The 27867-nt window shown below is 35.3% G+C and overlaps 1 protein-coding gene across 1 annotated transcript; it reads right to left on the reverse strand.

Moving 5' to 3' along the window:
• Positions 1–4862: 4862 nt before the first annotated feature.
• LOC137407136 (uncharacterized) lies at positions 4863–27813 on the reverse strand. Its single transcript, XM_068093737.1, has 5 exons — positions 27705–27813; positions 22560–22700; positions 12281–12649; positions 8706–8948; positions 4863–5279 (listed from the first exon to the last, which is right to left on the reverse strand). Exons 1-5 carry the CDS (start codon positions 27811–27813, stop codon positions 5035–5037), a joined length of 1107 nt encoding a protein of 368 aa, XP_067949838.1. The 3' UTR covers positions 4863–5034.
• Positions 27814–27867: the final 54 nt, after the last annotated feature.

Here is a 27867-nt window from a genome sequence, read left to right on the forward strand (position 1 = left end):
CTAAAAAGATGGATCAACGTTCAAATCATTACTGAGAAGAAAAGAGTAGTATTGATACAGTTAGATTGTATGAAAACTGAGCTGTGACAATGTTGCCACTGATACTCATTCAAATCCAATACAGATAACTGAAAAAAATGGAGCAAGAGGCGGAAGAGGGAGCTGGATATTATCATGTCAGTTGTGATTGGAGGTTATAACCAACGCGTCAATGATGTAGACTTACTAGATTTTATCATAGCAAAATACAGGTGCCTCAAAAAATCAAAAAAGTTATTGGTTACTTGTTTGTGCACATACTTTTTATTGGTTTTTAAACGCATGGTCTATACGCCCACAAAATCACAAACTTCTGAGACTGTCCAAAAAAATTTGTTTTTGCTGCTTAAATTTCGGTTTTACATTATGTATTCTTAGCAATTGTTTTTTTGTAAAAACATGCAAATAGAGAATTTTTTCTACCTTCTCTCTACTGTCAATATTAAAAGAACAAATCATCAATCTGTCAAGCTTTGATGTTCAGAGAGATCAAGTAAGTCACTGAACAACCAAAGTAAAAAAAGATGTTGGCGTCTACTTTGTGAAGTCACTTCAACCACCACAACACCAAAGAATGTATTGTTCATCTGTAATTTGTAGACAATAGAACTTGTTTTACAAACTTTTATAATTAAAATGCAACTTGATCATTGTATTATATATTGTATTATATAAAGTTTCACTTTTATAGATCCAATTGCATGTATCTCTATTATTTTACTGGTTGTTGTTAGTTTCACCCCAAAGTTTTACATTGCGCTTGACTTATATTTTTTCTCATGGCCTGACCAGTTCAATTTGATTTGATACTTTCAATTGATTTATCACTCTAAATTTAATTTGACTTTTTTGCTAACACCTAACTGTAGCTTTGGACAAACAAATAAACCAATGGACAAGCATGGCTATTATAGCAAATAATGTACATTAGTTTCGTTTTTTATTGAAAAGCTGAAAGTTGTGTGCTTTTGAAATTGGCTGCTTATTTTGGCTTAATGTTTTAGGTGTAGTAATTTTATATCAAGTATTATTGTATATCAACTAGATCTTGATAATTTTCTAAAGACTTGACATGGAAAAGTTTGAAAATGGTATTTTGCTGAAATTCAAAAACAAAGTTTGATTGAGTTTGGTTGCAACCAACCTGGAAATTTATTGTATTGCATTTATTTATTGAATTTCACGCAAACATGTATTTATGCATGAGGACTTGTTGAATAAGTTGTTGTTTTAATAACAAGCATCAATACCATGGTTATGTATAATGCACCAAAGAGTTTTTACTGCAAGAACGATAAATTTAACAAATTGTGTCCTCACCATTTTGTGACCTCTGATCAAATCAGAGTGATTCAATTATTTCACTATAGCAGCCGTGAATCTGGATTCTCAATTGTTTTTAAATTTGATTGTAATGACTAATTATTATCTTGCATTTTAGTCACAGTTATAATGTCTAGATTATTACCTACATTTTACCATTAGTAGGAAATATAGTAGTATTCACAACCAAATGAAAATATAAACATGAATATATCTGTTTTGCCATTTAGTTTAACGTAATTGATCAAAAAAATATTGCTGCAGCAGTAGTAGCTTATGTAAAAAAAAGACTGTACAGACCTACCTACTAAAATCATCAGAAAATCTTCAATTGCTATTTTGTAAAACTTTCTTTTTAACTTTTGCACCAGTTTTTCAATTTACAAGTCATCATGAATAGCTGTTATATCACCTATGTGTTACCAAGTTTTTCACATGAAAGCAGGAAAGAATTAAAATAAGCAAAAAGCTGTATTTTTATTGTTTTATTTTGTGAAGTTTGCTCTTTAAAGCTTAATTTAAGATTATTTAATATCGAACAACATTGTAAGAGTGAAATTTAAAATTCTTTTTACAGAATTTTCTTTTATCGGTAAACTAATCTGATCGTTATGAAATGTTTAAAAAGGAATATATAGCTCTAAATTTATTTTAACTGCTCTGTCTTTGCTGAGACAAACCGATATGGTGTGCCCAAAATATCCTACATTAGTTATCTCATTAGTTCATATCGATCAGAGCTGTTTTGTTTGAACTTTTAAAACCTGAACTTTTTAGTAGGTTAAATTATAATACTTATAATTTAATCTACTAAGAAATTCAGATTTTAAAACTTGAGTGGGAAGATGCAGGACTTTGCTAAATTCATGTGTTGACAACTCCATGTTATGCCCATATGTGATAAGTGAGGATTACCCTAAGTGTAAGTGGAATCCTGTCATGTATGAACATAACTTGAAGTTGTATACACATGAATTTAGCAAAGTCATGCAACTCCAAACTATGGTTTTACGGCATGGTAGACACTCCGCATATTTAACTTTTGACCGATTCAATATTACAAAACTCAGTCATGATAATTATTGTATTTTAAAAGTGCAAACTCGCAATAAAAAATACTTTGATTTCCTTTACTATCCTGCAATAACAGCACCACAAAACCTCAAACAAGTAGCTTTCAATAATATTTTTCAGGCAATGTCAAATTTTGAAGCTTTTTCATATTTTAGAAAGCAAGAAGATAAATTCATTTTACCCGAAGAATAATTTGACGAAATTTCAGTAGAGAGCAAGCACTCTTTGCATTGTTTTTTTTGTTGTTGTTTTTCTGTTAAATTAGCTTCATTCTTGTTGGCCTTCACAAGCAGATAAAATATTATTTCACTTTGACATAGCTAGAAGTTGATCATTTAGCAAATCAATGTATTTTTTGACTCAAATTTATTATAATGTTTTAAGAATTCGATAAATTGTTTTTACAGATGGTTGGGCAAACACTGGAGTTATCACTGGCTGCCTTAACAAGAGCAAGCAATTTCTAATGAAGTGGTTAACAATTCTTACTGGTTCATGAAGGATAAAATGAAGCATTTATGTATTGTGAGTGTTCATGGTTTAGCATTGCAGTTGCCGATAAGAGATCTAGATTAGGAGACGGTGCCTTTTAACGCCTATCAAGTTTTGTTAATTTAACCCTATCAATGCCATAGCCGCATAAATGCGTTTTCTATTGTCAAGTGCCGTAGATGCATAATTATGACTTTCCCAGCAATTGGATAGTAACTTCACTTTATTTTTTGTTGACAATATAACCCACGATCTTTAGGTATTTTTGTGATATTGGCAATGTTGTCCAAAGATGTTTTAATAAAATTAGCCTAAAATAATGAAGCATTTTTAAACTTTCGTTTGAAGCTACTAACTTAAAAATGAACAATTTTTGTGTAACTTTTTTTAAGTGCCGTTAGAGTCTGAAAACAGGTAATTACTTATGTCGATGACGATATAGCCAATTCAGATTTAGATTTTTGTGATTATACAGATACATTAATTAAAGTAGCAGCAGTGACTTAGATAGTGGTGAAAGTAATAGTTTTGTAAGAGTAAGGAACATTGTGGAGGATCGTCCTAACTTCGCAGCGATTGCTTCACATAGCTTTATTATCGCACAAAGTATAGATACATTGAAATTTTTTACATAGCAGTATTAGTTAAAATGTTGGCAAAATAAAATATGTTACAAATTTGATCTACATAAAGTTTGAAATTGAAAAAATATAGTATACATATCATTAAGCAATATCGTCAATTTTCAGTAAAATGGCTGGCACTAGGCCAGTTGCTAAATTTGTACAGGGATGGCACTGAAAGGGTTAAACTTTGAACCATCTTGGCAATCAGGTCGTTTCAAGCATAAAAAAACAATCACACATGGTAAAGAATAGTGAAGCTTTCTCACAAAATCTCTTAAATTTTTAGTAAGTTCATCGTTAGTGCTAGTCTTGGTCGCAGTAATATGCTGATTAGTGGTCTGAGCAAACTTGTGTTTGCTGGCTCATTTATAGCTGAGCATTGGTTAGTAACAGTACACGACTAGCAGTAATAGCTCTGTACTTCTCATATTACATCAACCGTGACACTCATCACTCCTCTTGTTTACTTATAAATTTGTTATTGATGAGTTTTCACCCTTGCATTAAAGTGACTGAGCCATTTATTTTTTACCGCAAGATTAAAGCTTTCTGCCAAGTTTTTGATAGTAAACTTTTAACTACGTAGAGAAAAATTCTAATGGGCTTCAACCAATATTGATGTTCGAAAAAGAATCAAAAAGCTATATTACAACGATTTTTGCCAAAAAATTGAAGTATCAAAAGCAAATGAAGAATTTGGCACTGGTTAAATTGCCGTCCTTATGTAATACGTGCAAACTTAAGGGTTTGATAGGATTTTGAATATTTATTTACGTATACAAAACTAGTTAATACACAAAATCAAGTATTTAAATATTGAGACACTAAATGTTTATTTAAAATAAGTTTTTTAAGGCTCAATTATAGATTACCTTGATATTTAGAATTTGCAAGTGTGTTGCCAAAATATTATGATAAAAAAAGCAGTCTTGACAGTTTTTTATAAATTCAAAGTCGTTATTTTCGTTTTGTTAAGAACAGTTTATTCATAAAAAGTTATTAGTTACTATATTATAGTTTTTTAACCTATATGAAGCAAAGAAGCTATATTAACAATATAAGGGTTGGTAAAAAATCCATTTCTTTGTAACACCTTTGAGCAACTCATGCAGACACTATGTTCTTATAAGTGAAGCAAAAATATAGCACAACACAAAATTAATAAAACAGTTCTAAGTGCTATCAAAAACTGAAGTTTTCTGCTCGTTCATGCTAGTAACATAAAACATTGGATGCTGCAAAATTGAGTTTTTTCTCCCAAAACACATCTACACTGTATTTTCGCGGTCAAAAAGCTGTTTCTTTTTTAACAGTTTTTGAACTATTTGGCAATGAAAGCTATATCACAGGTTACAAATACTTTAATGTATCAATTTGAGGTTAATTGAAACAGTCCATACGCATTTGGTCTATTAGAAAACTGGTCAGAAACAACTCTATTGAAGTTCAACTTCATTATCAAAACATTTGTTGCAGTAGCCTAGTCATAGCAGTTTCTTGCCATGACCATGAAAATCAAACCAAGCCATTGGTTGGTTGAACATGTTACTGAAGCCTGACTCCTGCTTGCTGAATACTGGGGACTGCTTTTTTCAGCCAGAATTCCGGGGAAGGCATTGCATCTATCTCTAGAGCATTTGCAAATTATTCCTGTTTCTGTTGACTTGCATCCTTGCTCTTCAGGAATAAGCTTGCTGATGTCTGTTGAGCCGCAGGACTTGCTTACTGTAAATATGTTGACATTTTGATTTTGCGGATTGTTTTATGAAAAATATATTTCTAATGCGTTCAACTATTTTATGTTGCTTTCTCAAGCTAGCTGTTTTAGTTTATCTAGTGGCAAATCTGTTTAAAATATTGTGAGCCATAAATGGACAGACTCTGTGCCATTTATACTGTGATTGTTTCAACCACATAATTAAAAATCCTGAACAAGATACACTGAGCAGATTTTATGCTGTCAGGCTGATTAATCAAACCAAATACATCACCTTTAACATTTCCCTCTGCAAACTCACTAACAAACTACGTTTTTTAATTTAGCCATAAAGCAGATTCTAGAGGTGGAACAAGACACGAGACGTTTCGAGTATCGACCTGTCTCGTCTCGTATCGGTCTCGTCTCGACTTAACTATTGCCAAACTCGAGACAGGAAATAGAACTAAAGCGCCTGTGCAAGGCAGTTAAAACATGGCTTCTCGCAGTAGCAACAAGCCATATATTGTAACGGATTACGAGCAACTGCCTTTAAAGTTATAACCGTTCTGTTACTACCTGTTGCTATTGATTATGTTGGCCATCGAGTCTAATCATGTAGTCTGGACAACGGCCCTGTTAATATATTGCAGTCCGGTTCTGTGTCCTTAAAACAGATACCGGGCCGTATTCAATTACCCTCCAGATACTCTGATTTAATAAATATGAATTTTGCGGGTAAAATGTCTATATTTTATTGTATCTTGTCGAAACACCAACTGCCCTTCATGAAATTCCGGTCTCTTTTATATAGTACCAATTGCGGGTAAAACTTGCCCGGACAGAGAGAAATGAACTAAAGGCCGTATCGACCATAGTCCGTGTTCGGGTAACAATGATTGTTATTTAATATAAGAATATACATGTCTACATTAATTCATATAATTTCATGAATACAAATTAAATATAATTCACACACTACAGTTAATACACAAACAAAACTTAACATTAATGAAACAATAAGAATGAAATTGTTATCGTGTGTTATTTTAGTTGCGGTATTTCTTTGTAAATCGACGGCTATCGGTTTCATTACACATTACATTAAAAAGTAAGACATATTCAATAGATGGTAAAAGTATACATGCACAAAGCAATATGTTTATAATAATTATCATCAATCAAGCTCAAAATTCTGAGAAATATATAACTTTGCTATTTTAGAGCTGTTTGTCACTTTTGTTTACAAAAAATACATGCATATCACTATTAAAATGTTGTATTTAATTCGGTTACACTATATGAAAATTCAATTTAAAAAGAGGTTTATCAATTTTATATATCAAGTACGCTAGTCTTTGTGTAGTGAAGTCATCACCAAATGCTCATTATTTAAATGTCTCGTGTCTCGAGTCTCAAATTTTTACAAGACAGTGTCTCGAGTCTCGTCTCGAACTTAAAAAACCTGTCTCGTTCTACTTCTGGCAGATTCTATAGGAAATGTTTGTAACTGGAAAATGAGATACATCTTCAAACATCGCAAATATTAGGCATACCATTTGAGGCAATACTTCAATACTTTTTGGTTCAAAAATGTCCAAAAACACTTTTAAATAGTTACGAAGTAGTAATGCTTTAATGATAACTTTTAAAAAAAGTAAATTTTGTTTAGTTTTCTATTTATTCAAGGAAAGGTTTGTGCAGTCAATTTCATAAAATCAACTTGCTTATTCGCCCAAAATAACATAGGTTTATGTGGGAATAGACTATAAAGCATAACATCAATATTGTAATTTACACATTATTTTACAATTCTTATTAATGATTTCAAAATTATTTACTTTCTCTTCTATTAAAATTTATGCTAGACTTACATTAGTCATATTTTAATACACCTATTGATAAGAAATGTTCTGTATAAACTATTTAAACTCAGCACACCGAACTGGTAGATAATAGTAATACTAATAATAATATATTATTGATAGAATAATAGACAATACTAACTGAAAAGTATGAATTGCCAGATTATACAATTAATGAAAACAAGCGATACAACAGACTGTTGAGGGCACTAATAAAAGACACCAGCAAAATAAGAGTTCAGCAATGAGATGAAGAAAATGAATAAGATAGATTGGTCAGAAAAAGGCTATGAATAAACAATAATTTGAGCTGATAAATAATTATAAAAAAAATAATGGTTATAAGTTACGAAACATTGGTAATGAAAAAAGAAATCTAAGGAACTGATAACTGCTGCACAGAATTAAGCATTACCAAAAATATGGAGCCAAATCAAGATAAAAAACCCAAAAAAGAGCATTAAAATGCCAGATGTGTAACATGAGAAATGAACGACTGCACATACCAACTGAGTGTAGAAAACTTGCTCAGAGCAATTATGAAAAGAGAGGTGATAAGGTTGCACAGCTAGTAAAATTGAATTTATGTTGTAAGTATGAGCTACCCTGCGCAAAAAACTGGTATGGTCATGTAGCGGAGAAGTTTGTAGAGAACCAGGCAAAAATACCATGTCATTTCATCATACAAACAGACCATATAATATTGGTAATAAAACCGAATATCTTAGTTTTAAATAAAACACTGGATCATGTGTTGGTGCTAGATATTGCAATGCCTTGTGATAGGACAAGGGAGGAAAAAGAAAAAACGAGAGAAAAGTACCGGGTCTAGCTGAACAAATATAACTGTGAAAGGTACCTCTAAATGTGCTACATTTAGTAATTGAAGTGCTAGGGGCGATCGAAGATTCAAAAATAGAATTAGGGAAGTTGAATACAGGGTAGGAAGAGAACATTTTTTGCTCTGCGAGGATATATGAATATATTACGAAACGTACTGATTATTGGAGAGAAAGTAAACTCACTAGGTACTAGTATACTACCAAACAGAGAGCTGAGAACCATTCACAACAATAATGATACTGATGAATGTGGAGGACACTGTGAGGTGCTAATTGTTGAATTTGAAAAGATATGCAAAAACCAATATTGTAGAATGGGTAAGGTTTAAAAAACCTCACATAATGTTTGAAAGTGATGAAAGCAAGAAAGTATTCAGACAACCTAAAAGTAAACACTGATACGACGGCTGAATAAATATACATGTTCACAGGCAACACCTAAAAATACTCTCAAGAAAAAGCGGCAACAAATAATTAATTGTGAATTATATGAGTTGCCTAAAACGAAAAGATAAAAATCTCATCGTGTTCCCTAAAAATCATTCAACTATGGAAATAATGAATCAAGGTTGGTACAGTGTGTTTTAGTAGAATAACTACTAAATGCTAAGCAAAAGCTCAAAAGATCAGCTCTTCGAAGAAATATTCGCAACTACATACATTAACAAAAATTTTACTATTAAAATGTTTGAAAAAACTTGAAGCCTTTGCTTCTACAACCTTTTTTCTATCACAAAACCTATTTTACCTGTTCCATCGTGAATAGTCATGGAGCAAGCTGTCGTGAATAGGCAGTCCTGAAGAAGGCCAATTCGTTGTCCACAGTTTATGCAAATATGACATTGAATAGACGCATTTATGGTCCATGATTCAGCAAATCGTGGAATGGTGTTGCAGGCATGTTCCGAACATGCACACAGAGTCCCTCCATCAGTTTGCTTACACCCATCTTCACTTTCTGATGAGTGAGATGTTCCACAATGCTTGTACACTGAATGAAATCATAATAATATTAAATCAAAGTTTTTCTACAAAACAATAATTTTGATGGTATTCGTAGCTAAGAATGAGCAGACAAAGTGAAGCCTTGCTTCTAAATTTTGTTGTATTTTTATACAAAAACACAGAAAGAAAGTTATTTTGCATGAGTACTTAGTCTGTACTCATAATATCTATCTGGTCATTTAATATATTTCACACAAACAATACAATGCATTTGTTCTGCTCTTTGACTTCAGATTTGTCTTGATACTAGAGTGTCTAATCAGCACACAATGAAATTTATGAGAATATCTGGTAAGCCATCATGAAACTTAATCAGCTTTGACAGCTACGGTAAATAAAACAAGCAAAACAAGTAATCATTTGGAATTAAATATGTTTATGAGTACCTAATAGATGTTGCGTTCCTGTAATGATATTAAAACATACTGAGGTAAATTAGTGTAAATTTCTTGAGTTATCTAAATTATTCTTTCTTAACTTTGATATCTTTTATTTTCTGACTAGTTAACTTCAATGTTTTTATTTTCTGTTTCAGAGATTATTATTAGTGAGGCTATTGATACAGATACATATGTAGATGTAAGGTAAATATTCACTGACAGCAAGTAGCGTTCAAACAATGTGAGTCATATTTAGTCTTTTTCTAACCTTCAGCATAATAAGATTTGTGACTGTCACTCTGTCTGTTTGAGACCAGCATTAGAGATGAAGATAAAATATTGGTTTGTACTCAACTCAAATTTATTACATTTAGCTTTATAGCTCAGCATTTGAACACCTACAAAAATCAACGGCCCTTACGCATTTCAGAATAATTATGATGATAATGGCAAACTTTCACTGCAGACTAGACTGTCAGGGTATTACTTTTTTTCATTAGCTACTGCAAACCTTTACGCTTAAAATAAAATCCACAAATAAATAAAATAATGTGAGCTGTTTGAAACTAGTTAACCAATTTCAATTATTTTGTTTCATGGAAAGTAATTCAGTGGCTCAGCACAGATTTATGATTCGTATTTCAGTAGTTTGAGTCAGATGAGGACCAGTGATGATTTTAGAAGGCACAAGACATGAAACTTCAGCATGAACCTCAACTGCTTTCGTGTGACATTTGTTCAAAATCTGCTGAGCCTGCTCAAAATTGCCCAAGCGGGAATATGAAACTACGGAGTATCAATCAGTGATTTGTTACTATCTTATGACTCCCCATGTTTTATTTAAGAAAAGAATGCTGTGTCAACCGTTTATGCTACACATAGATAAGGTTATGACATCGAAATAGTGGTAGTCTTTTATCTGGGTTAAATTCTCCTAAAAATCACCATAACCATTGTACTTTTTGTTTAAAAACCTTAAAATTGGTATTATATGTGCATTAAGAACTTGGACTCAAATTAATTTGAACTATAGTATCATGACGGACTGCAATGCCTTAAAATATCACTAGGTGTGTAACAAAAGCAAAGACAATAACTACATTCACAATAATTATAACTCCCTAGCAGGCGGATAATTGGTGCGGCTGTTGGGGCACCAAGTCGGTGTACCAAGTGACATGGCTTAAAATTACATTAACTGTGAAGAAGTGTTTTGCCTGAGCCTTCAGCTGTGACTTAAGATAGACAGAGAGTCAAGGCCCTTATTCCAGTAAATATTACCAAGTTATTAGGTTTATTATGTGCATAAACCTCTATGCATGCATGCATTGCAACATGTCTGTAAATTGTCTGCTTCAGAACATTCTTTTTAACCGAGACCGAAGCCACAGTCCTTACACAATGTTGTGACTTGTTCAAGCTACTATAATCATAACTTATCACAGTGTATTTAAAGTCTTCAGCATTTCCATCACTATGATTGTTAGTCAAAAAATCGTTAATCACTGCAGCATCAAAGAAGGTTATAGATTTTTGTTTAGTATGTCAAGTTGCACACTGACTAATTTTTTGTCCAATTAGTGAGGATCTAGTTTCTGTGGTCCTTTAAGCCTGGTTTCCATATTAATTGTGAGACCCTAGCGGTAACTTACGCAGAAAAACACATGCGATGCTAGGCTCGATGACTTCGGTTCGCATACATGTATAAGCTTCATCGCTAATCATAATCTCATATTCACATAAAATGTTCTCTCGCCAGGCCGTTTCGATAATGGTTACCATCACCTGTACAGTGCGTCATCGGCAGCACTCGGCATTTAGGTTCACATTTCCCCGCACTAGCCTGCGGTGCTGTCGCCGGCGCTTTGCAGAGTATATGGAAACCAGGCTTTAGCTTATAGCATATTGCAAGCACCTTTAGACAATACTTTTAATTTCATTGATTTTTCATGCTTTGAATAAATTTAAAGGTGACCACTGCCCCTCTGCCAACGAATTTGCCATCTACCATTTCAACGATTCAGAGTTGTCCTTTATCAATTTCCCTAAAACTTGTGACATTCTTCTCAAAACATACATGTTTATTGTAAAAGTAGACTTGGTTACATTTCACTAGTATGCTTTAAACGTTAGTTGCACTAACTCAGCCAGGATACATAACCAGAATTTTCTTTAACATTAATAATATAATATCCCTTCATATTACAAACAGCAACATAAATTGTGAGTATTAGCATGGGGCAAAATAAATATTATTTGCTCACTCAAGCGATAAAATATATTTATGTTGTTTTTCTTTACGGCTAATATGTGCTAGCTTAATAAAAAATTAATGGTTCATAGCTCCTCTATTATCAAATGTTGTCCTGAGTGTAGCTTGCAACACGGACATATACATGTCTATAAAAACTTTCCAAATGTTTTGCACACTCGAAATGTAATTTTGCTTGACACATTACAGCTTCACTTAATCCAAATATGTCAATTTACAGTCCAAATATCATGTGGACTGTAAATTGACATATTTGGATTATTTATGTCAATAATACAGTCCAACTTTTATCAACCAGACCAACTGGATGGAAAACTTTAAAAGTGAAGGTTAAATGATCACTGGCTATTGAGCTATTGTTAAAACTGCGATACAACTAACTACTACAAAACAAGTACATGGTAATTTTAGATTTTGTCACTTCAGATTAGCAGTTTTGCTTTTTCTATAGTGTTGGTGAAATTTGTTGAGTCGATTTTGGGATGTTATATAGAATTGTCCAATTTCTAATTCAATGGTGGAAATTTACAAAAATATTGTAAAAACCTGCATTGTTTTATTCAAAATTGTTTTGTATCAGTTGGAAGGCTCAATGGTTTTTAGCACAGACTGCTTTTTGTTTCTAAAGATTATTTTGTTGTAAATATGAACCATAACAAAGCTTACCCTTTCCAGACTGATCTCGAGTTAGTATGCATGACCTTGCATTGCTAACCATAGAGCAGTCAAACAGCTCTCCAAGTGAATCACCACAATCATTACATATATAGCAAAACCAAGTATCATCAAGTGCTTGCTGGCTGGTAACTCTGACTGAGGCCATTGTGGAGGTTGATACTGCTCGGGTAGATGGCGAGGTTTGAATGGCTGGAGATGTACTTAGCTTATGGTAATTCGAAACGCCACACTTAAATGGTAAGTCATTGCTGTTGCAGAGATCTGTTTCACATCGACAACTGGTATAACCAGCTCCACTTAAACAGCCTTGAGGAAATTTTAAGGCATCCAAATCAGAAGAGCCACATGACTTTGACACTGTAAAATATTAACAAACCGGTCCAATATTTGGATCAACTACTTTTATTTTGTTTAAAACATGCAACGATTTTTCAACTATAATTTTGGAAACAGATTGTTATAAAAACGAAGAAAGCTTTGTGGAAGTCCAAACTTGGATGAAATTTACAATGTAAGTAATTCAGTTGCCACTTTGTACTAAAATATGCATACATAAAAGTTATTAATAGATGTTGTAAGTTTTGTTTGTATGATAAACTCAAGGTTAAATATATATATATATATGTATATGCATAAATAATAAATATATATATATACATGTATATAAATATATATGTATAAAAAATTGTTTCCTCACCCCGGATACCCCGTATGGGTGGTAAATTCTGCTCTAACTCGGGTCTCCTACCAGAGACCTGGGAGTTTGAGCACTCGCCTCAAGATCTTAGCTGTTCCCAATAGCGCACTTTTCTGCAACTCGCCTGAGTTGATTGTTGTTGGTATTTGGGCAAGCCACATTTTATGCGCCGGTGTTATTGCGCCCAGTGCCCCAATGACTACTGGGATTACAGTTGTTCTTACATTCCAGCATTTTTTAATTTCTTCTCCAAGAGGGAGATATTTCTCTACCTTTTCTTTTTCTTTGCTGGCTATATTGTAGTCATTGGGTACTGCTTTATCTATTATAGTAGCTCTCTTGTTCTCCTTGTCTACCACCACTATATCTGGTTGGTTTGCTAGGACATGCTTGTCAGTTTGGATGTAGAAGTCCCAGAGGATCTTAGCGCGGTCATTTTCATTCACCTTACCAGGAGCTTCCCACCAGTGTTGTGGTTTATTAAGGCCATACTCATCACATAGACTTCTATACACAATACCTGCGACATGATTATGCCACTCAGTGTATGTGTTCTCTGCTAGCTGCCTGCATCCACTGATCATGTGTTGGATGGTCTTAGGTGCATATTTGCACAGTCTGCATCTAGGATTGTCTCTAGTGTGATAGATTTTCGTTTGGAGTTGCCTTGTTGGGAGCACTTGCTCGTGGGCTGCCATGATTAGCGACTCTGTATTGGCCGTTAGGTTTCCTTTGTTCAGCCACATATATGTCTGGGGAAGATCGCCAACCTTAGATATTTGTTGGTGGTAAGCACCATGAAGAGGTTTCGTGTGCCTGTCAATTTCCTCATCATCAGGGCGTAGGTCCGTTGTAAGAGTAGCCGAATGAAATTCAGCTAGCAACTTATCTGAGATGGCAATGGAGGCTGCATATGCTTTGATGCTTTGCTCCTCCTCCTTCACTGTCTGCTGTACACTTTTGAGTCCCTTGCCACCATCTTTCCTATCAAAATACAATCTAGTAGTATCAGATTTTGGGTGGGGTGCTCCAAGCCTTGTCAGCAGTTTATGAGTTGTTATATCTGTTTCTTTGATGGCTTCCTCTATCCACTTTATTATGCCTGCTGGATATCTTATTACTGACAGTGCGTAGGTATTTATTGCCAAGATTTGGTTCTTGGCATTGAGCTGGCTCCGTAAGACATGCCGAAGGCATTTCTTGTATTCGGTAATGGCTTTGTGACGTACCTCGGCTTCGTAGTTGATGTTGCTTTGCATAAATCCCCAAGTACTTGTACCCTTCTTCTATATCTTTGATGGTACCATTTGGCATTCTTAGGCCATCTGTGAGCATAGAATGGCCTTTCTTAAGAATTAGCCTTCCACATTTCTCAATACCGAAGGTCATGCCGATGTCCTTGCTGTATACCTGAGTGAGGTGTATTAGCGAATCAATGTCCCTTTCTTTGTTAGCGTACAGCTTGATGTCATCCATGTAGAAGAGGTGGTTTATCTTGGTGCCACTCTTAAACTGGTACCCGTATTGAGTCTCCTCCAGCATATTGCTTAGAGAGTTTAGGCATATGCAGAAGAGCAGCGGTGATAAGGAGTCACCTTGATAGATGCCTCGCTTAATTTGTACACTCGCCAGCTTTTTGCCATTAGCCTCCGGTTCCGTCTTCCATTTGGTCATTGACATCTTGATGAATGCCACAAGAGCAGGGTGAACATTGTACATACTGATGCACTCAAGTATCCAACTATAGGGAATTGAGTCATAGGCCTTTTTGTAGTCAATCCAAGCCATGGCAAGATTGGTTTGCCTTCTCCTGCTGTCTTGACAGACCGTCCGATCCACCAGTAACTGATGTTTAGCTCTTCGGGTGTTGCGCCCAATTCCTTTCTGAGCACTGGTCATAATTATAGTGACTCAAGTGCTCTTCCAGTTTGTCTGCAACTATTCCTGAGAGCAGTTTCCAAGTGGTGGGAAAGCACGTTATTGGTCGATAGTTTTTGGGAATCGGCCCCTGCTTTGGACCTTTTATCAGAAGTACAGTTCATCCTTTGGTCAGCCATTCTGGATGGTCACCTTGTTCTATTAGGCATTCCATCTGCTTAGCCATTCTAGTGTGAAATGATGTCAATTTCTTTAACCAGAAGGCTTGAATCATGTCATGGCCAGGTGCTGCCCAGTTCTTCATACGCTGCACTCTGCACTTGATGTCCTCTTTGCTGATGGTGAGTCCTTGCTGAGCCACAGTGTGTTGATGGTTCTCTTTAAGCCTCTTCAGCAAATTTGCAGTGGTGTTATGAGTAATCTCTTTCTCTCAGATGTCCTTCCATAACTTTGAAGTGCTAGATCGGGGAGGCTCAGACATTGGCCTCTGCAGTTCACCTTTGAACTGGGAATACACTCTAGATGGATTATTGATGAACAGTTTGTTCATTCTCTTGTTATCCCGCTCATTGGTGTACCGCCTCAGTCGTGCCGAGAGTGCTACTAGCTGCTGTTTGGCAGATTCTAGAGCTTCTATTGTGGCTTCCCTTTTTGGACGCTCCAAACTGTGGTTAGATCTCTCACTGAGCCTACTAACTTTCTTGCGCAAGTCCTTGATCTTATTTTGTAGCCTCAGCTGCCAGGATGGAACGGCTTGAAGCCTTGTTGGCATTGGCTTAATATCCATCTCCTCCAAGATGACGGTTGCTGTACTGTAGATTAAGGCATTAGTCTCACTGATTGATCCAGTTGAGATAGACTCCAGTGCCATGTTAATGTCTTCTAACAGCTTCTTAGGTATGGCCTTGCTAACTCTTCGTAGTGGTACCCTGCTTCCATAATCATTAGCAGCTGACATCTTGTTGATGATATTTTCCGCAAGCTCTCTCACCTTTGGGTCAAGGTCCAAATGCATGTCTTCTTCAACCCGTGAGTCAACACATGATCGTGTATGCGTGACAGTGTGTGTTGATATGCACTCCTCGTTGGTTGAGGTTACTTGGGCGAACTGTTCCCTAATTTCATCTACCTCAAGTTCCGATCTGAGGTGCCGCTTGATTATGTTACTCCTCTGAACTACAAGTTGCTTAGCGGTTAGTGGCAATTCAGGGCGCATGTTTATCCACAGTTGCCGCATCCTTCCCATATAGCCCCACTTTTGAGGTTCACTCATAAAGTAGCACTGCATGAGGTCCGTGTTATCAGTCCGAGTCCATTTCATCAATTTTGAACCGGTAGCCCATTTTTCACTGCCTTGTCCTGGTTCAGCTACAGCCAGCGTGGACCTTGTTTGACCGGGCAACATCCGAGCCGGCATGGCTTTGGTTATTGCACTCATCATAGAGGTTGTAGACGTTATACAAGCAATGGTCTTGTCCAAGGACCACCAGAAAAGTGCAGTTGTTGGGGTTTGAACCGAGGACCTAATGATCACGGTCCCGATACCTAACCTATACCTTGTATATATATATATATATAAATATATATATATATATATTTATATATGTATATATATATATATCAAGTGCGGAGTGCAGCGTATGAAGAACTGGGCAGCACCTGGTCATGACATGACTAAAGCCTTCTGGTTAAAGAAATTGACATCACTTCACAATAGAATGGCTAAGCAGATGAAATGCCTAATAGAACAAGGTGACCATCCAGAATAGCTGACCAAAGGACGAACTGTACTTCTGATAAAAGGTCCAAAGCAGGGGCCGATTCCCAAAAACTATCAACCAATAACGTGCTTTCCCACCACTTGGAAACTGCTCTCAGGAATAGTTGCAGACAAACTGGAAGAACACATGAGTCACTATATTACCAGTGCTCAGAAAGGAGTTGGGCGCAAAACCCGAGGAGCCAAACATCAGTTACTAGTGGATCGGACGGTATGTCAAGACAGCAGGAGAAGGCAAACCAATCTTGCCATGGCTTGGATTGGCTACAAAAAAGCCTATGACTCAATTCCCCATAGTTGGATACTTGAGTGCATCAGTATGTACAATGTTCACCCTGCTCTTGTGGCATTCATCAAGATGTCAATGACCAAATGGAAGACGGAACTGGAGGCTGATGGCAAAAAACTGGCGACTGTAAAAATTAAGCGAGGCATCTATCAAGGTGACTCCTTATCACCGCTGCTCTTCTGCATATGCCTAAACCCTCTGAGCAATATGCTGGAGGAGACTCAATATGGATACCAGTTTAAGAGTGGCACCAAGATAAACCACCTCTTCTACATGGATGACATCAAGCTGTACGCTAACAAAGAAAGGGACATTGATTCGCTAATACACCCCACTCAGGTATACAGCAAGGACATCGGAATGACCTTCGGTATTGAGAAATGTGGAAGGCTAATTCTTAGGAAAAGCCATTCTATGCTTACAGATGGCCTAGGAATGTCAAATGGAACCATCAAAGACATAAAAGAAGGGTACAAGTACTTAGGGATTATGCAAAGCAACATCAACCACGAAGCCGACGTACGTCACAAAGCCATCACCGAATACAAGAAACGCCTTCGACAGGTCTTGCGGAGCTTGCTCAATGCCAAAAACAAAGTCATGGCAATAAATACCTTCGCACTGCCAGTAACAATATATTCATCAGGCATAATAAAGTGGGCTGAGGAAGCCATCAAAGAAACAGATATAGCAACTCGTAAACTGCTGACCATGCATGGAGCAGCCCACCCAAAATCTAATACTACTAGATTGTATCTTGATAGGAAAGATGGCGGTAAGGGACTCAAAAGTGTACAGCAGGAAGTGAAAGAGGAGGAGCAAAGCATCAAAGCATATGAAGTCCCCATGGCCATTTCAGATAAGTTGCTAGATGAATTTCAATCCGCTGCTCTTACAACGGACCTACGCCTTGATGATGAGAAAATTGACTGGCACACGAAACCTCTTCATGGTGCTTACCACTCACAAATATCTAAGGTTGGCGATCTTCCCCAGACATATATGTGGCTGAACAAAAGAAACCTAACGGCCAATACAGAGTTGCTAATCGTGGCAGCCCAGGAGCAAGTGCTCTCAACAAGGCAACTCCAAATGAAAATCTATCACACTAGAGACGATCCTAGATGCAGACTGTGCAAATATGCACCTGAGACCATCCAACACATCATCAGTGGATGCAAGCAGCTAGCAGGAAACGCATACACTGAGCGGCATAATCATGTCGCAGGTGTTGTGTATAGAAGTCTATGTGATGAGTATGGCCTTAATAAACCCCAACACTGGTGGGAAGCTCCTGGTAAGGTCAATGAAAATGACTGCACTAAGATCCTCTGGGACTTCTACATCCGAACTGACAAGCATGTCCTAGCAAACCAACCGGATATAGTGGTGGTAGACAAGGAGAACAAGAGGGCTACTATAATAGATATAGCAGTACCCAATGACTACAATATAGCCATCAAAGAGAAAGAAAAGGTAGAGAGATATCTCCTTTTTGGAAAAGGGATTGAAAAATGCTGGAATGTAAGAACAACTGTAATACCAGGAGTCATTGGGGCACTGGGTGCAATAACACCGGCGCATAAAATTCGGCTTGCTCAAATACCAACAGCTGCAGAAAAGTGCGCTATTGGGAACAGCTAAGATCTTGAGGCATGTGCTCAAACACCCAGGTCTCTGGTAAGAGACTCGAGTTAGAGCAGAAAATCCTACTCATACAGGTAAACCGGGGTGAGGAAACAATATATATATATATATATATATATATACAACCGTAATCCCAGTAGTCATTGGGGCACTGGGCGCAATAACACCGGCGCATAAATATCTGCTTGCTCAAATACCAACAGGAATTAACTCAGGTGAGCTGCAGAAAAGTGCGCTATTGGGAACAGCTAAGATCTTGAGGCATGTGCTCAAACTCCCAGGTCTCTGGAAGAAGACCCGAGTTAGAGCAGAATTTCCTAGCCATACGTACGTGTTAACCAGAGTGAGGAAACAATATATATATATATATATATATATAAATATATATATATATATACAAATGTAATCTCAGTAGTCATTGGGGCACTGGGCACAATAACACCGGCGCATAAAATGTGGCTTGCCCAAATACCAACAACAATCAACTTAGGTGAGTTGCAGAAAAGTGCGCTATTGGGAGCAGCTAAGATCTTGAGGCGAGTGCTCAAACTCCCAGGTCTCTGGTAGGAGACCCGAGTTAGAGCAGAATTTACCACCCATACGGGGTATCCGGGGTGAGGAACAAAAAAAAATATATATATATACATGTAAATATACGTGTATATATATAAGTAAACTCTCTGACTGGCTTGATAAGAATGATGTATATTTATATGCATACATTTATATATCTATACATATACTTTTAAAATTTTGTCTGTGCTTTTGAGTATTAATTATTCGGTATGTTCAGCTATAGCTATTAAAACCTTGATATTAAAATTCGCGTTCAGACAGATTTGATTTCACGACAAATGCAACCGCAGGTTTTTTATCCAGGGGCTTCAGCCCTGAGCTATATAAGGCTTAGTGATCAAAGACGTTATCATTTACCATAATTATACCATATGCATACACTAAATAACGTATTATTTGAAACTTATGAAATTTACTAACTCTGTGAAACATGACGGTTTTTCATCTTTTCTTAAATTTCTAATATCAACTTTTTGAAAAGTTTGATTGCTATACTGCGATCGGGCCAAACTCTTTTATTCGGACAAATTTGTCATCTCTGTAGGAAGAGTTTTAAAATTCTTTCTCGCTTCAGTCAAACAGAGATAGCATGATATCTCATTTTCACATTTGCACCAGTGTCGACAGGTACCAATATTCTTGTATTCAATGCCTTGATAGATACGTAACTTCTGGTGGAAAAGTAACATTTTTTAACCTTAGTAACCAAATAAGTAATTGTTATCATTCGTTCAACATATTCAGTATTTTTATTTTGTTTTCTCAGTTCATATTAATTGTATTATTACCAAATCATATTTTTTGTAATCATAGCAAAACAGACTTCATTTAGACATTACTTACTAAATATTTCCTGTTTACATTTAAACCATTTTATAGTGGTTTTATTAATTTTTAGTTCATTTGATGTGCACAAAGTATTTTGCTCATGATATGAAGTTTGAATGTTACAGTTATTTGACAAAGTTTGAAAACTTTTGGAGCTGTTTTTGTTTTCACTCCTAATCTATTTCAACTACACAATTGAAAGTTATAATGACAAACGTTGTTATATGTTAAACACATATAAAAGTTGTAAAATGTTAAACACAAATAAATTTTCTGTCCAAAGACTTTTATTACCCAGAAAATGCCAGATAGAACAGCTAGTATACACGTATAAATTGAACGTGGCAGTTGGTTCGACCAGCAGATGCTGTTACCGGCAAATGATGTTTAGAGTACTCTAGAGCATTTATTTTGCCATGTTGGCCCGTTTGAGCTCAGCATGTTTTTGTAGGCACTTGGAGCCACTTTTCTACTCAGACAGCATGTTTTTTTAGGATTGTCTGAGAGTCCCTCCGCAAGGTACTCCGTTTTTCTTAAGTCTGATCAAAAGACAGGCCAAATCAAGCAGTGAAAAATGAAAACGGCTTCACGTGGTGAGCCTGGCTACTATTTTCTGCTTCCTCATTCAGCCATTTTTTAAGTTCAGCAGCGTGGCAGCTTCAATCAACCAGTGGCTTTTGCTACCTCTCAGAAGCAGCTTATGAAATACTACAGGTCTGCCGCTCCCTGTGATTATAGGTACTTTAAACTGATGGGCCAAAGCCAAGGTTATGAGCCATATTATCATTTTTTTCAACTAAAAAACCAGAGAATCTGTCTCTCATTGTACATTTTGAGCATATCAAGTGGCAATGCTGGTGACTTTCCTTGCTAAAATTCGTCTTCAGAAGTTTAAAAGCATGGACCATATTTAAAACAGCTCAGCTTCCACCTGTCCACAGGGTGTCTTAAGTTATGTCGCTGAATATTTTTGAGTTTCTTTCTAGCTGCCAATTTAAAGGCAGTGGTGCAAAGATTATCCAAAGGGTTTTTGGCTTGTATTGGGCGGGAATTTAAAAGATTTCGCTGACAAAATCATTGAAAAAAATTACTTAGTCTTGTGACTGCTCAACTTATTGGTTTGAGTTTATGAAAACAAGTTTTGCACTATGCTATTATAGTTAATGTTATGCAACATGTACGCACACCTGTACACATTAGGAATTTTCTGCTCTCTGGCTTGTTGGGTTTTGAGACGTGCCTTTCTATATTGAAGGTTTTACTCTTTTTTGTGGAAGCCAGCTTGTTTCATTCGCACCAGCTATCACCCAGCCGGTTGCTCTCCAAGTCTGGCTATGCATTGGTCCTTTGGGTAAGGGGGTGTCAAGCCAGTGATCTTTTGACCCATTAAGGTCGCAGGTTGTTTCCTTGCTTGTCGAGTGGGCTAGGGCTTGCCAAGCTGCCCAGCGTTTGGCTGAGTAGTTGGTTGGTCAGCATTCCCAAAGACTCAAATCAGCACTAGAGTTAGACCTCTCAATCATGTTACCTTTTTTACAATTTTTGGTTGTATTTTTGCGAAAATACCTTAAAACCTCCATTTGAACGCCACCTCCAGTTGACCACCACTTTGACTATCATTGATCTTTGTAAATCCATAAAATCAAGTGATCAGTAGAAAAGTGTCCACAAAATTGTACTGATAACAAATCGTTTACATTAAAAGCAATCAACTCTCTTGTTGTCCAACTCTTGGGCTTTTCATTTTTTTAGAAAGTAACATCATAGAATTAATCAACAACGACCTCAGGCCAAGACTAGTCCCTTGTTTAACATGGTCTTGATATTTTGATATACATGCACCTATATAAAAAAGGTTTACATTTACGTTTGTAGATTAACTTTGAACGCAATACCATCAAAATAAAATTGAGCATCATGGCGTTCAATTAGAGTTTTCATGGTATTTTGTTTGCACGATATTAATTTTTGTCCTCACATGTCCTTTTTAACTCTTTTCACATGGATTTTTGCACTTGATAGCATTATACATTCTGGATTGTCATAAAGCAAGATTTACTTATGCTCTTAAACACATATACTAACACTGTTATTTTTCTCGTTAAGTTGAGCTAATACTAAAGACTACAGAAATTCGTGCTGCACCCCTAACACTTTCAGCATACAATGCTTAATTAGGTGTCTACAAAAATATGTACATATACATGCCATATCTTTAGTGTGAAGAACCTAGCCCTTATTTACCTGTTTTGGAAAAATGTACTTGATTAAAATTTAGCGTATCTTACCCATTTTTTGCTAATAAAATTTGATTTTGTTAGATTAAATAGCTCAGTTATAAACGGTGTATATTTGGCTACTCACATTTAACCAAGAAAAGGCATTAAAGTAATAAATTAAAAAAAAAAAAGTTTTTAGTTTTTATTGCATGTTTTTTTTAACTATTTGGCAGTTATTTCTATTTAAAATGCATTACTTAGCCTTTTTTACTGTAGTGTTAAAGATTCTTATATTGAGTTTAGTTAAGATGATATCTTAGTCAATAGAAGCAACATTTTTACTTGTCAAAATTTACCTTCTCCTGTTGCTTGAACAACAATGAGATAGCAAGAGTCTGACAGCGCTGAGCAGTCTAGTACAAATCCTTCTTCTTCATTGCAGTTAGCACAGCTGTAGCAGTAGGTAGCATGACTTTGCTCAATAGCTTGAATACAGACTGAAACAAACATGGGCTTTTCTTAATAGCTGGTATATTCATAAAATTCAATGTCATAAATAAAATCATAGATTTTAAACTTGAGATTGGTAATTAGAACTTTCAGATGCTTGATTATGATCAACTAAGGTTTTTGGTAAAAATACAGTGTTTTAGAGATATTTTTAGACAAAAATACGTGCATCAAGGTAAAATCTATTGTTGGGACTAAAATATAAAAATATGTTCTTGGGTAGCAATTAAGTGAGTTGAGCAGTTTACATAATGCTGTTAAGCAAAGCCTTTTACTTTTAGAATAACAGTATTTCAGATAATTTAAGCCTCGGCTTTCTTATAAATAGAGAATATGTGCATGCGTATTTGACCTCAGCTGGAAATCACACTTTATAGCATTAGAGGTTGTGACTTTCAGAATGCATATGTGTAAAAGCATTAAAATTTTGACGATGCTTCCACCAGAAATAGTGGCTTTCGCTGCAATATTATACTTTTTTATCTTTTCTATCACAAGGAACCTATTTTTTCTGTCCTCAAACTTTAGGAATACCGGTGTAGATCTCCTCTTCTCAAATGATAGTGCGCACTTAACACACTACAATTTGAGAAGAGGTGATCTACACTGATCTTCATTTTCACAGATTTATACAACCTTGCTTTAAAAGCCTTTCAAAAAAGTTTTCATCCCTTGACAACCTCAGCAGAGTATCAGCTAAAAGTACTTAATGTTATTTACTAGTGTACTATATATTCAAAGCTGTTTAATACTGTTACCTACCTCAAAATTAACTGCAGCAACTTTGAAAAAAGTTTGCGATCAATAAAGGTTGTGTGTTCTTTTGAAAACAAATAAAGTGAAAATTTAAGCCTGTTACATGCGTACACTTTGACATTTTCAGTAAAACATGCAATTTATCAGGTGTTATACTGTCATTAAAAACCATGATCACATGCTCATCTGATCACATAGCAGTTTGCTATTGTAGCTGGATTCAGATAAAATCAATCACAAATTAGTCTAATAATGTGACAAAGTCAAATTAGCTACTATCTTATATGATAATTATACCACAGCATTGCAGGCTTGAACTACAGTAAACAAATTTGTAGTGCGCCTAATATTTTCAAATACCCTTATTTGTTTTGTCAGAGAACTATATACTGCAATGAGTAGTTACATGTAGTTTCTGAACCTAGATCAAAATTTACAGCTTCTTCCACCTAGCTTTAGGTTTTGACTAACAATGAATGAACTTAATACATTAATAATAGATACAGATAAATTGTACACTAATAGTTGGGTTTATGTACTGAAATGGGTTAATGGGCAATGCATCTTTCATTGATGCTCTTCATAAAATTATAAGCTATGACAGATTGTTGCTCATAGGTGACAGAAGCTCTCACCAGTTGTACATGTAAATGGCAGAACACTAAACCTTCTCAGAGATTATCAGACTTTTTAAAAGGCATAAACCTACTAAATATGTCAAATGGCTTAAGTTGATACATTTTCATCTTTACAATTAATAAACTGTGTCAACTTAGTGCCAACCATAAATAATGAATCACATGCATTCATGAACAGATTAAAAATATTAGAAGCTGTTTTCTACTTAGTTTTAACTAGGTTAGTTTAGAGAAGATTGATGGTTACTAAGCTCCAACAGTTTTGCTGTTGGAGCTCAGTGAGCTCAAAACAAATACGAGTATTTGAAAATATTAGGCGCACTACAGAGAAGTTTACCGTAGTTCAAGTCTGCAATGTTGTGGTATAATTATCATATAATATAGTAGCTAATTTGACTTTGTCACATTATTAGACTAATTTGTGATTGATTTTATCTGAATCCAGCTACAATAGCAAACTGCCATGTGATCAGATGAGCGTGTGATCATGGTTTTTAATGACAGTATAACACCTGATAACTTGCATTTTTTACTGAAAAGCTTGAAAGTATATTAAGCTAGCCTGTCCAACTATTTCTTTAGTATATATGTATATATATATATATGTATAAATATATATATATATGTATATATATATACACTTTTATTTAATTTCCAAGTCAGCAATTGCTGATTAAATATTTCAGTATAGACAAGCGTATATTGTGTGTTCTCTGTAAATAAACTGCAAATAAGATATGGTAAGTTGCCACCCGTGTGAAATTAACTTGTTTATATTTATTTTTACTGGAGCTTTCAAAACCTCTGTTTTAAGATATGCGTTGGCCATTTTAGTAGAAACCCTAGTACTTCAAAGTAAATATTACGATATGACTTGCTGCAACATGGTTTGCCGCAATTCGACTACGAAAGCATCTCACACTTCATCACACTAGCTGAATGTTATTCATGAGGTTCATTTCTAGCTGTTTTAGCATATTTATCACCTGTACTTTCAAAATTAGAATGTGTTGTTAATGTTTGTAACTTGAACAGCTGTCATTGGTGCACTTTACAGAAAAGGTTAACAACATGAACTATGCAAATCCAGTGCTCTCTCAAAAGGTTAGTTACACTATTTTTATGGCTGATTTTGTAAAGACTATTGCTAAAAGAGTTAATTTACAACATTCATTTGCTCCAAGTGTATTTAAACTTTGTCATTGCAAAGAAGTCTATGGTTAGGATATTCTGTGTATTTAGTTTCTCTGTTTAATTTAAACTGAAATACTTTTTTCTTATACGGTTCAAACTGATGAAGAATGCAAATTTAGCATTCATGTGGATTCAAAAAAGCATAACGTTTTTTGAAACTTTTCGTCGTAAGTATAGTATTGCTAAAGCTACATTCTACTACACTCTGTATAGTTATGAATAGTTCCTATTCCTACACTGATTGCCTAATCAGCATATTCTAGAGATAGATAGTATTTCATTGCTGCACTTTTATTGGGAGAAATTCATGTATGCATGACTGAATCGTCACTCTTAGCAAATCTGGGTGTTCATAGGGCTTTGGTAAAGCAGCCCTTACTTACTGTCCTCATATGTTGCTGACAAATAAAATTCACTGAGGCATGTTTGGAGACATTGCCAAAAAGATTTGTTGCTTTTTATTTATATTCCAGTTTATTGATACACAAAAAAGTTGTTTCTTTAATTTCTTAGTCCCAAGTTATCTGTGTTGCAACAAATTGGGTAGAACTACTAACCTCACAAAAAGATATTTTATTGGAAAGAAAGTAATACTGCTAACGTGTTAAAAGTTTTCTGTTACTTCTCAACTTAGCACTAGAAGTGATTCTAATCTACGTTCTCATGGTTCTGTAATCATTTTTAGCAATTTAGTAACTTTTCCACAGACAGCTAGGTTTTTACAGCAAAAATTTAAAGTAGGATAAAATTTTGTTAGGTCATAAAGTTATTTAACGCTTATCAATCAACAAAACTGTCTATTTCGATCAATAAGTTTTGAAGGGACAGTACACTGCAACAATCAAGAGTCTACTGGCATCTGTCTACTGAATTCTCTTTAGAATTTTTTTGCGTTTAACGAAACTGCATTCGGCGATGCTTAAAACCTTTTTTTGTATAGAGAATATTTCCTATAAAAAGGGATGTGTTCATTGTTCATTTGTTCAAAGCCACATTTTGACACTAGGAAAAAATGGTGGTTTTAAAAAGAATTCAAACTCACAACTTACAGTCTAATAGACCAACACTTCCCCAACGGTTCCAATCAACTACGTTATCAGATTTTAAAATAATTGGACAGTTTTTCATGACGTCTGACAATCTCTCAAAAAGCAGCGAACTACCAAAGTCCTAAATTTGCCAAGATTCTATTTAAGGAAAAATAACATGCTTATGTCTCACTATGAGCATAGATTTCACTATTCAAAGTAAAGACGACATGACTATAGCCTATGTATACGGCATCTACGTTTAAAGAAACACCTGCATTCATTTATTATTCTTTGAATTAAGGCTTCTGTTTATTTACATCGCTCCATATCTCATAATTCAGTACAGAGAAAACAATAAATCTATTTAAAAACTTCAATTGTAAAAAGTTTATGTAGCTTCAAATATGTTTAGTAAGCAAGTAAAATTTGCAAGGCTTGCTGCCTACACTCTCGATATTTCATTAAATCTGTCAGTATAAGAAATTTACAAAAGCTCTAATATTTGTTTGGGTAAATTTTCTTAAGGGCAAATTATTTTTGTATGTGCAAAAATGGTGATTACTACTTTGAAAAACTAAATTGGATTTGTCAGTTCCTGTTACAGGCAGCAGTAGAATAATAGTTTTAAACCATAAACTCACTGAGCGCATTCAGACCAAGCGCTCAGCAACATCTAATGTAGCTTAACCATCTTCTTAGCATAATCAGGAGGCTTAAACCAGAAAGTAAAACAGGTGGAAAGAAGAGATAAGTTTTTGCAATTAACATGTGAATTATTTGTCATTTTAAATTGGTAACCAATCATTATAGTATAATTGTACTTGTTTGCTTCTGACTGAGCAATTAGTTCTACCGATAGTTCTTGTTGGATTTATTGTTGCTTAGGCTTATCTCTTCAATGTTTCTCGTATTGACACACTTGAAAAGCCATTATGTAATACGAATGCACTAGTTTATTTACAGTTAGTATCAATCTATCAGTTAAATGTGTATTCAGTGAGTTTGGAGTTAGTCCTACAATATAACAACTAGGATATGATTTTACCTAGCTCTAAAACAACTTAACAAAATCAACATTCAGATGAGCACACCAACAGTAACTTTTTCATGAAAAAAACATTATTGCTATAGCTGCTTAATATTTTACTGTTGACATAATGATAGCTGCTGACATGAACACTTTCATTACTTTAAATTAAGGCATTAACGCACCTTCCGGAGCACAGTTTCTAATTTCCTCAAGTATTTTGCACTGGGTTGATGTTTTAAGCAATCACTGTTTCATACTTTTCGAAATCTAAGGTTGTACTCACTGTATTTTTATGTGTTTGATAGCAGCAATCTTCAGTGTAATAGATTAGAGTAAACTCACCAACAAGAAGAATTACGCATCTAAGTTTCATTGGGAGGCTTTGCTGTGAATCTATGTTTCCATTAGCTAAGTACCACGGAGCTCGAAATAGATTGAGATAGATGCACATGTATCTTCATGTGTTTTGAAACACAGTATCAAATGAAACATTTGGTTGCCATGG

This window comes from Watersipora subatra, chromosome 10 (genome assembly GCF_963576615.1).
Source record: "Watersipora subatra chromosome 10, tzWatSuba1.1, whole genome shotgun sequence".
NCBI classification, from domain to species: domain Eukaryota; kingdom Metazoa; phylum Bryozoa; class Gymnolaemata; order Cheilostomatida; family Watersiporidae; genus Watersipora; species Watersipora subatra.

What these genes read in the sequence shown, in the direction of transcription:
- LOC137407136 (XM_068093737.1), bottom strand. Translation starts at nt 27,813, where the DNA reads ATGTGCATCTATCTCAATCTATTTCGAGCTCCGTGGTACTTAGCTAAT. An exon ending in TCGAGATCAGTCTGGAAAGG is followed by an intron (nt 8,949 to 12,280) that starts GTAAGCTTTGTT and finishes GATTTCATTCAG; the next exon opens with TGTACAAGCATTGTGGAACA. An exon ending in GACTATTCACGATGGAACAG is followed by an intron (nt 5,280 to 8,705) that starts GTAAAATAGGTT and finishes ACATATTTACAG; the next exon opens with TAAGCAAGTCCTGCGGCTCA.